Raw genomic sequence first — 10,466 nt, 5'->3', positions numbered from 1 at the left:
AATACAGAAATTTTTCGTCTGAAACCAACTATTTTTTAAAACAACAGTTTACGAGTTAAAAAAAAAAAAGGGACTTCCCTGGTGGCGCCATGGTTAAGAATCCGCCTGCCAATGCAGGGGGCACGGGTTCGAGCCCTGGTCTGGGAAGATCCCACATGCCGCGGAGCAACTTAGCCCGTGCGCCACAACTACTGAGCCCGCGTGCCACAATTACTGAAGCCTGTGTGCCTAGAGCCGTGCTCCGCAACAAGAGAAGCCACCGCAATGAGAAGACTGCGCAACACAACGAAGAATAGCCCCCGCTCGCCGCGACTAGATAAAGCCCGCGCGCAGCAACAAAGACCCAACACAGCCAAAAATAAATAAATAAATAAGTTTTTAAATAAAAGTATTAAAACTGTTTACTACTTTGTTTACTCCCAGCAAGGGTTAGATCAAAGCATCCAGCTCCTCCCTGCCGCAAGTAATGGAGGAGGGAGAGAGGGAATCACTCTCCAGGGGGCTTCGCCGGACTCCACGGCTAAGCTCAAAACTTAAAAACCTGCAAATGGGAGGGAAAGGGGGAGGCGCGGAAATAATAAGAAGCGGGTCCCAAGAAAGTTGTATAAAAACAATGAAACCGTAATGTTTTCCATGACAGATTTCATCAGTGCCGCCTGAGTGCATTCTATTAAACCTCATTTATTACATTTTGAGGAACATAATTTAGATATAAGATCCCAGACAGTTTGCAAACTAGCTGAATCCGGACGCATCACCGTCCCCGCCGTGCACGGAAAACAGGCTGTTTTTCCTCTTGATGGTCTCAGGGCTCTCCCTCTACAGTTTGTGTGGGGGAAGGAGACAGTAAGCCGGGATGGGTGTGGAGGGCTCCACGCTGTTATTTGCCGGCTTTCTCCCCCCTCGAGCCGTTTGGACGCGTTGGGCTTCCTGCCCTGTAGCATAAACATCTCTGAGGTTGAACGGGCTTGCTTCCTTGTGTTCTGGAATCTGCGGGCTGATAGGAAATAGGTGCACGGGTGCCAAAAAAGCAACATACACGCGCAGCACAAATTGTTGATTTGTTTATCTAAGGGTCTCCCCTGAGCCTCCCAAGACTCCCCCCACCCACTCGGAGAATCTCATTTACTGGGATTTACAAAGCAGGAGTTGACCCAGTGGATGAAACAGATGATATTTTCATTCTAGGATTTCCAGGTCACTGGGAAGTCTCCCTACTCCCACCAAACTCCCAGCCCAAAACACTTCCCCAGCCCTGCTTTCTAAGGCCTAAAATGCCCCTTTGTGAAAACCAAAAGAGTTGAGGCATGCCAGAGACTCTATGTTATTTCATCTATTCCTCTCCTTGGTCCACTCAGGGCATGCATTAGTCATCCTGCTGCATGGAGGACAACACACACTCAGACTGGTGAAGCGACTTTCCCAGGGTCACTCGGTGATTAAGTGGCAGAACCAGGAATCCAAGCCCAGGGGATACTGTATATGATTTAAACATTCTTTTAATGGCAGGACACAACACACTGACACTCAAATAGAGGAAGGGCAGAAGTCTTTGTCACTGACAGCTCCAAATGAGAGAAGGCCACCACGCAGGGCCTCCCAGGGGTTTGCACTGGGGGCAGGGTAACATCGAGTTGGAGCTACTGCAGGGGCACCTTATGGACGGCAAGCACAACGGGGCTACCTGGGTCTCTGGGGCTCCCTGTGGACTGGCTGGTACTTGCTCTGGCATGATTAGGGCAGGTGCACTGTGACCCCAGAGTGTGAGAGCCCCATGATCAGCTGCTCAAGAAGAGGAACTAACAAGCCTCTAGACAGGGCCTCAAAACTGGGTTAAGACAGCATTTTAAAAATATATTATAGGGCTTCCCTGGTGGCGCAGTGGTTGAGAGTCCGCCTGCCGATGCAGGGGACGCGGGTTCGTGCCCCGGTCCGGGAGGATCCCACATGCCGCGGAGCGGCTGGGCCCGTGGGTAACGGCCGCTGGGCCTGCGTGTCCGGAGCCTGCGCTCCGCAGCGGGAGAGGCCACGGCAGTGAGAGGCCCGCGTACCGCAAAAAAAAAAAAAATATATATATATATATATATATATCTATCATATATATATCATACATGTTATAGGTGGGTCTAATTCTGAATCCCATATCCTTTCTCTGTGCTGAAAATGCCTATCAATCTTGGGGTCGCCCATCCTCAAGACATTCACTTGGTCACCTTGTCTTGTTGGCCCCATCTCTGAAAAGTCTCTTGGATTAGTGCCCTGCTCGAGAAAGTTACACTCAGATCTCTTTCATGAACTACAAGGCCCTTCGAGAGAGCATCACAGGGTTAAGAGAAAGAAAGTGAGCTCAGAGGTCAGCACAGGGGTCAAATTGTGGCCGTGTCACTTGTTAGCTGCACGACCTCAGACATCAGTGTCCCGTTGAGCCTCACCTGCATCTGCAAAATGGGAATTAGAGGATGGCCTGCCGCTGGAGATCGCCAGGAGGGAAGAAGGCAGATTATCTGTTGGCAATCCTGGCAGAGAGTAAGTCCTCAGTTAAGATACGCAGCACTGCTGCTGCTGTGATTCTGTGCGCTCCGGCGCAAACCTGCATTTCAACCTCACCAGCCACACTGTGCTGCCCAAACAATACCGTGCTCCTCCTTACGTCTCTGCCTCGGCTGGGATATTTTTCTGTACACCTTTCCCACTTCCAGCACGTCCTGGTCATCCTTCAGGGCTCACCTCCATGGTCTTCTCCTCCAAGAAGCCTCCCGGAGCCACTACCTACCCCAGCGGAATCCAGCTCTCCCTGCCCAGTGCTCCCTCCCACTCCGGCAAAGTCTGAACTGGGCATCTGGTGGGAAGGAAGTCGGGTTCCTCCCTGCTACCCCCACAGTGAGCTACGTGAGGAAGTGCAGAATCTTAGCACACAGTGGAGTGGTAGCTGTCTTGATGTATTAGTCAGGGTTCTCCAGAGAAACAGAACCAGCAGGACAGATAGATATAGATGTAGATTTTTCAATATTATATATATTGATAGTCTATCAGTAGACTGTAGATCTATATCAATCTATATCTATATCTACATGAGGATATTTATTATAGGAATGGGCTCGTGTGATTATGATCTGCCCTCTACAAGCTGGAGACCCAAGAGAGCCGGTGGTGTGATCCAGTCCACGTTCAACTCTGGGCCTCCCTTAGCCCAGCCAAGCTGACACTTAAAACTAACAATTATAGCTGATGAGGCACCTTTGAGTAGCTGCCTTCCCTTTCTTGTCTCACTCCTCCACTCCGTCACCTTCGCTCCTCAACTTGCACTCAAGTTCTTATCTCAGGGGCTGCTTCTGGGGGAATCCAGATTGACACGTAATCCCCGCTAGACGTGAGATCTGGAGCATGTTACTTAAACTCTCTGTGCCTCCACCTTCCCTTCTAGAAATGAAAATATTTTTACTTATGGAATTTTATTACGAGGATGAGATGAGCTAAGTTGCGCCTGGGAAAGTGCCTGAAAAATAGAAAACACTATAAATATTAGGTCTTATTATTCTCAAGATCTAGCTTAGGACCTGGCATAAGCTATGGCTTCACAAAAGTGTTTGCTGGTTAAAGCATATTGAATCTCTCAGGATGGAGGAAGGCTGTATATTGAGCCTTTTCATTCCGCATTAGTTAGGTTCTTCCAGTTGCCAAGAACTCACTCAAGCAAACACAAGCAAGGCAGCCTGTTTCAAGGATGTACCTGCAGGAACAAAGACGGGCGTCTCTAAGGAACTGCAGAACCACCAGCCAGGCAGACTGTACCAAGGCAGGAGCATAAGTGGGGAATAGGAAGGTGTCTCAGATTCCGAGAACAGCCCTAGTGAATGGGTTATCTTGTCATCCTCCAAGAGCTGCAGGGTGCTTTTGTGTCTTCCCTCTAGAGATCTATCGCTCATACAGCTCACCTGCTCCCTCTGTATTGCCTCTCTTTGTACAACTTTCTGGTTCCACTGAGGTCTCTGAGTTTCCAGTAACATCTCTTTCCCCGTGGATTCTGTTCCAGTTGAGAAATAGTCATAGGAGTCAAAATGGGATAAAGACATCAACTTTGGGGGTGGTAAAGCTGCACTTCGGAGCACAGTGTAGACTTGTGACAAGAGGCAAGAATTCCGCTCCTTCCCCCCCAGTATAGACCTTGATTCTTCTCTCAGCAAAGAGTCTGCTCTCCAGCCAGCCTGGCCCACACCTGCTGACCAAGATGAGACCTGACGGAGGTGAGAGTACAGGTCATTCTCACTGCAGAGGGGCAGGAGCTGAGAACAGACGTTCTGAACAACTCTGAAACCAGAGCTTGACAGAGAGACCGAGCTGGCCACACTCAGACCTGTTCCCAGCTTCACCAGCAGATCATCTATTCACCCCGCTGGTAGAGTGAGAAAAGGAGAGGAGGGATGGACTGACACCCTCCCTGGTACTTCTAGAACGGTTGGTAGAAGTTGTTATTGTAATGGACTATGGCAGACTAGACAGGGGAGGGTTGGAATGTTTTTTTCCTGCAGCTACTAACTGACCAACCTTGCCTGTGTCTATAGTTCAAATTCCCAATAGAGAGGACCTGATTGGCCCAGAGACTCATCTTCATCTCTGTTTGGACAGGTAGTCCATAAAGAGCTAGCTCAAAGGCCATTGGCCAGCCTACCCGTTAGTGCAACCTGAAATTGCCCTGTTCATTTATTTGTTTATCATCTTCCCACACCCCGACTAGGGTGTTCCTGAGGGACAGGAATCTTGTCTGTTATGGTCATTGTTTCATCCCCAGCATCTAGAAAGGTACATGGCACAAAGTAGGAGCTGGATAAATATTTATTGAATATAAGATTGAATGATTGATTAATGCAACAAATAAGTGAGTGAATGAACAAACCTAACAGGTTTATAAAAAGCCCTACCTACATCACTGGAGCCTCTCCTCTATCACCCAGGGAACTCAGCTTCAGCCCGCAGCTTGTTTAGCCCACGGGGCAAAGTCCCTCAGGTAATGAGACCTCACTCACCTAGAAGGCAATTGAGTGAGTTTCCATTGTCATGGCAGCGAGCAGATCCCCATCAAAGCAACACAGCCAAGTGTTCCTTCTAACCACTGGAATCTTTCTGAGAGATGTTCTGACCAACACAATTTTCTCCATCTTATTCTATTTCCAGTGATGTTTTAGCCCTTCTTGAAACTGGACCACTTCTCTGATTACCTGCTTCTTAATCCAACTCTGTCTGCACCAGTTCCCTTGATTAACGCCTTTCCCACAGACTATAAAGTCTTTCTCCAACTCACTACCCAGGGCATTATTTAACAGAAATCTAAACCCAGCAAGCTAATGAAAACAGCTCTTGCAAATAATCCTTTAAAGGGGTTTTAAGTACCCAGTTCCTACTAAACTGATGCAAATTAATGACCTTTAGGAGGCTTCTAAAAACTCACTATTCTTTTACCCAGAAGGGAGTAGCGATGAGGTCACAGATACCAAGCACCAAAACGAATCAGTCCCAAGTTTAATCACTGCTGAGCCTGACACAGTGTTAAAAGGGGACAGTGCCCTGGAGAGCTCTGAAAAAGGAGAACTCAGTGTTGCTAAAAGAAGTAGACAGGGATGCCCCAAAGGAAGGGACTTTGCCCCAATTTCCTCAGCATTGGTCAGAGGGGCTGGGAAACTTAAAGGCTGAGCTGTACTCATGAATAAATAAGACCTCCAGGGCCATTGTGCAGATCAGAGATAAAATGTAAATGTAAATGTAAAATGTAAATGTAAATCTGCACATGGCAGATGCTCAATAAAGGCTAAATGTTGTTATGACGAAACCCACACACTGGTGCCTGTGACAGCAGGGACCTGGAGAAAGAGGGTCAGTCCAGGGGCAGGGGTGTCTTGGCACCAAAGGGCTTTTGTGTGCTCAGCAAAGTGGAGGCTTTGGAGCTATGAGGTTTACAGCTCCAGGACATGTATTTAAGGGCCCCTACGGCCAAAAGGGCCAATTTAGGAAGGTCCTAAGTTAGCTGACTTGTTGAGAAGGCAGAGCAGAGGCTTCCTCTCAAGGGAGCTGAGGTCAGGGTGAACCTCTCCAATTCTGTGAGTCTACACTGGACCAGAAGTATCTTTCCTTGTATTCCTCTTCAAATTCACAGTGCACTCTCTACCCCTTCTCACCATCCCTGTCCTCTGATTTACAGCTCTAGTTCACCTCCTCCAGGAAGCCCTCCTAGACTTTTGCAACCTACATACTCTTTTTCCCATCTCTATATCCCTATGACATTCACAGTCTGCAGCAAACAGTCTAGCCTCCTTTTTCCACTTTACACCTTACTGGTTTCTAGTACGTGAGATCTGGGAGCCCTCTTTTTTTTTTTTTTTAATTAAAACCGCATGGCTTATTTATTTTATAACTGTAGGTTTTTACCCCTCATTCCCCTTTACCTATTTCTACCAGTCCCCATGCCCTCCCCTCTGGCAATCACTCATTTTTTTCTCTGTATCTATGAGTTTGTTTTCTTTTTTTTTATTTTTATTTTTTTATACAGCACGTTCTTATTAGTTATCCATTTTATACTTATTAGTATATATATATATATATATATATATATATATATATATATATATATATCAATCCCAATCTCCCAATTCATCACAGCACCATCACCATCCCCCACCACCACTTTCCCACTTGGTGTCCATATGTTTGTTCTCTGCATCTGTGTCTCAGTTTCTGTCCTGCAAACAGGTGCATCTGTACCATTTTTCTAGATTCCACATATATACATTAATATTCCATATTTGTTTTTCTCTTTCTGACTTACTTCACTCTGTATGACAGTCTCTATATTCATCCACATCTCCACAAATGACCCAATTTCGTTCCTTTTTATGGCTGAGTAATATTCCATTGTATATATGTACCACTTCTTCTTTATCCATTTGTCTGTCGATGGGCATTTAGGTTGCTTCCATGACCTGGCTATTGTAAATAGTGCTGCAATGAACATTGGGGTGCATGTGTCTTTTTGAATTATGGTTTTCTCTGGGTATATGCCCAGTAGTGGGATTGCTGGGTAATATGGTAATTCCAGTTTTAGTTTTTTAAGGAATTTCCATACTGTTCTCCATAGTGGTTGTATCAATTTACATTCCCACCAACAGTGCAAGAGGGCTCCCTTTTCTCCACACCCTCTCCAGCATTTGTTGTTTGTAGATTTTCTGATGACGCCCATTCTAACTGGTGTGACGTGATACCTCACTGTGGCTTTGACTTGCATTTCTCTAATAATCAGTGATGTTGAGCAGCTTTTCATGTGCCTCTTGGCCATCTGTATGTCTTCTTTGGAGAAATATCTATTTAGGTCTTCTGCCCATCTTTGGATTGGGTTGCTTGTTTTTTTGATATTGAGCTGCATGAGCTGTTTATATATTTTGGAGATTAATCCTTTGTCTGTTAATTCGTTTGAAAATATTTTCTCCCATTCTGAGGGTTGTCTTTCGTCTTGTTTATGGTTTCCTTTGCTGTGCAAAAGCTTTTAAGTTTCAGTAGGTTGCATTTTTTTATTTTTTTTTTATTTCCATTACTCTAGATGGTGGATCAAAAAGATTTTGCTGTGATTTATGTCAAAGAGTGTTCTTCCTATGTTTTCCTCTAAGAGTTTTATAGTGTCCGGTCTTACATTTAGGTTTTGAATCCATTTTGAGTTTATTTTTGTATATGGTGTTAGGGAGTGTTCTAATTTCATTCTTTTACATGTAGCTGTCCAGTTTTCCCAGCACTACTTATTGAAGAGACTGTCTTTTCTCCATTGTATATCCTTGCCTCCTTTGGCATAGATTAGTTGACCATAGGTGAGTGGGTTTATCTCTGGGCTTTCTATACTGTTTCATTGATCTATATTTCTGTGTTTGTGCCAGTACCATACTGTCTTGATGACTGTAGCTTTGTAGTATAGTCTGAAGACAGGGAGTCTGACTCCTCCAGCTCATTTTTCTCCCCTCAAGATTGCTTTGGCTATTCGAGGTCTTTTGTGTCTCCATACAAATTTTAAGATTTTTTGTTCTAGTTCCGTAAAAAATGCCACTGGCAATTTGATAGGGATTGCATTGGATCTGTAGATTGCTTTGGGTAGTACAGTCATTTTCACAATATTGATTCTTCCAATTCAAGAACATGGTATACCTCTACATCTGTTGGTATCATCTTTAATTTCTTTCATCAGTGTCTTATAGTTTTCTGCATACAGGTCTTTCATCTCCCTAGGTAAGTTTACTCCTAGGTATTTTATTCTTTTCGTTGCAATGGTAAATGGGAGTGTTACCTTAATTTCTCTTTCAGATTTTTCATCATTAGTGTATAGGAATGCAAGAGATTTCTGTGCATTAATTTTGTGTCCTGCAACTTTTCCAAATTCATTGATTAGCTCTAGTAGTTTTCTGGTGGCATCTTTAGGATTCTCTATGTATAGTATCATGTCATCTGCAAACAGTGACAGTTTTATTTCTTCTTTTCCAATTTGTATTCCTTTTATTTCTTTTTCTCCTCTGATTGCCGTGGTTAGGACTTCCAAAACTATGTTGAATAACAGTGGTGAGAGTGGACATCCTTGCCTTCTTCCTGATCTTAGAGGAAATGCTTTCAGTTTTTCACCACTGAGAATGATGTTTGCTGTGGGCTTGTCATATATGGCCTTTATTATGTTGAAGTAGGTTCCCTCTATGCCCACTTTCTGGAGAGTTTTTACCATAAATGGGTGTTGAATTTTGTCAAAAGCTTTTCTGCATCTATTGAGATGATAATATGGTTTTTATTCTTCAATTTGTTAATATGGTTTATCACATTGATTGATTTGCGTATATTGAAGAATCCTTGCATCCCTGGGATAAATCCCACTTGATCATGGTGTATGATCCTTTTAATGTGTTGTTGGATTCTGTTTGCTAGTATTTTGTAAAGGATTTTTACATCTATATTCATCAGTGATATTGGTCTGTAATTTTCATTTTTTGCAGTATCTTTGTCTGGTTTTAGTATCAGGGTGATGGTGGGCTCATAGTATGAGTTTGGGAGTATTCCTTTCTCTGCAATTTTTTGGAAGAGCCTGAGAAGGATGGGTGTTAGCTCTTCTCTAAATGTTTGACAGAATTGTCCTGTGAAGCCATCTGGTCCTGGACTTTTGTTTGTTGGAAGATTTTTAATCACAGTTTCAATTTCATTACTTGTGATTGGTCTGTTCATATTTTCTATTTCTTCCTGGTTCACACTTGGAAGGTTATACCTTTCTAAGAATTTTTCCATTTCTTCCAGGTTGTCCATTTTATTGGCATAGAGTTGCTTGTAGTAGTCTCTTAGGATGCTTTGTATTTCTGCAGTGTCTGTTGTAACTTCTCCTTTTTCATTTCTAATTTTATTGATTTGAGTCCTCTCCCTCTTTTTCTTGATGAGTCTGGCTAATGGTTTATCAATTTTGTTTATCTTCTCAAAGAACCAGCTTTTAGTTTTATTGATCTTTGCTATTGTTTTCTTTGTTTCCATTTCATTTATTTCTGCTCTGATCTTTATGATTTCTTTCCTTCTGCTAACTTTGGGTTTTGTTTGTTTTTCTTTCTCTAGTTCCTTTAGGTGTAAGGTTAGATTCTTTATTTGAGATTTTTCTTGTTTCTTGAGGTAGGATTGTATCGCTATAAAATTCCCTCTTACAACTGCTTTTGCTGCATCCCATAGGTTTTGGATCGTCGTGTTTTCTTTGTCATTTGTCTCTAGGTATTTTTTGATTTTCTCTTTGATTTCTTCAGTGATCTCGTGGTTATTTAGTAATGTATTGTTTAGCTTCCATGTATTTGTGTTTTTTACGTCTTTTTCCCTGTAATTGATTTATAATCTCACAGCGTTGTGGTGTGAAAAGATGCTTGATATGATTTCAATTTTCTTAAATTTACTGAGGCTTGATTTGTGACCCAAGATATGATCTATCCTGGAGAATATTCCATGCGCACTTGAGAAGAAAGTGTAATCTGCTGTTTTTGGATGGAATGTCCTATAAATACCAATTAAATATATCTGGTCTATTATGCCATTTAAATTTTGTGTTTCCTTAGTAATTTTCTGTTTGGATGACCTGTCCATTGGTGTAAGTGAGGTGTTAAAGTCCCCCACTATTATTGTGTTACTGTTGATTTCCTCTTTTATAGCTGTTAGCAGTTGCCTTATGTATTGAGGTGTTCCTATGTTGGGAGTGTATATGTTTATAATTGTTATATCTTCTTCTTGGCTTGATCCCTTGATCATTATGTAGTGTTCGTCCTTGTCTCTTGTAACATTCTTTATTTCAAAGTCTATTTTATCTCATATGAGTATTGCTACTCCAGCTTTCTTTTGATTTCCATTTGCATGGAATATGCTTTTCCATCCCTTCACTTTCAGTCTGTATGTGTCCCTAGGTCTGAAGTGGGTCTCTTGTAGACAGCATA

At 43.1% G+C, this 10,466-nt stretch overlaps 1 protein-coding gene across 2 annotated transcripts in view; it reads right to left on the bottom strand.

The window, feature by feature from the left end:
* Nucleotides 1-661: 661 nt before the first annotated feature.
* Nucleotides 662-10,466, bottom strand: part of SUDS3 (SDS3 homolog, SIN3A corepressor complex component) — a 292,235-nt gene continuing 282,430 nt past the window's right edge. Inside the window, exons 14-15 of one of the 2 annotated variants that reach the window (XM_060120936.1) lie at nucleotides 2,433-2,516; nucleotides 662-997 (exon numbers count right to left, since the gene is read on the bottom strand). In XM_060120936.1, the coding sequence (XP_059976919.1) occupies nucleotides 678-997; nucleotides 2,433-2,516 (404 nt within the window). In that variant the 3' untranslated portion in view covers nucleotides 662-677. The remainder of the gene's footprint in view (nucleotides 998-2,432; nucleotides 2,517-10,466) is intronic. The other variant, XM_060120937.1, reaches the window with a different exon arrangement.

This window comes from Lagenorhynchus albirostris, chromosome 14 (assembly GCF_949774975.1).
Source record: "Lagenorhynchus albirostris chromosome 14, mLagAlb1.1, whole genome shotgun sequence".
Classification (NCBI taxonomy): Eukaryota; Metazoa; Chordata; class Mammalia; order Artiodactyla; family Delphinidae; genus Lagenorhynchus; species Lagenorhynchus albirostris.
Note: the sequence above shows the minus strand (reverse complement) of the source record. Positions and strands in the feature narration are given on the sequence as shown.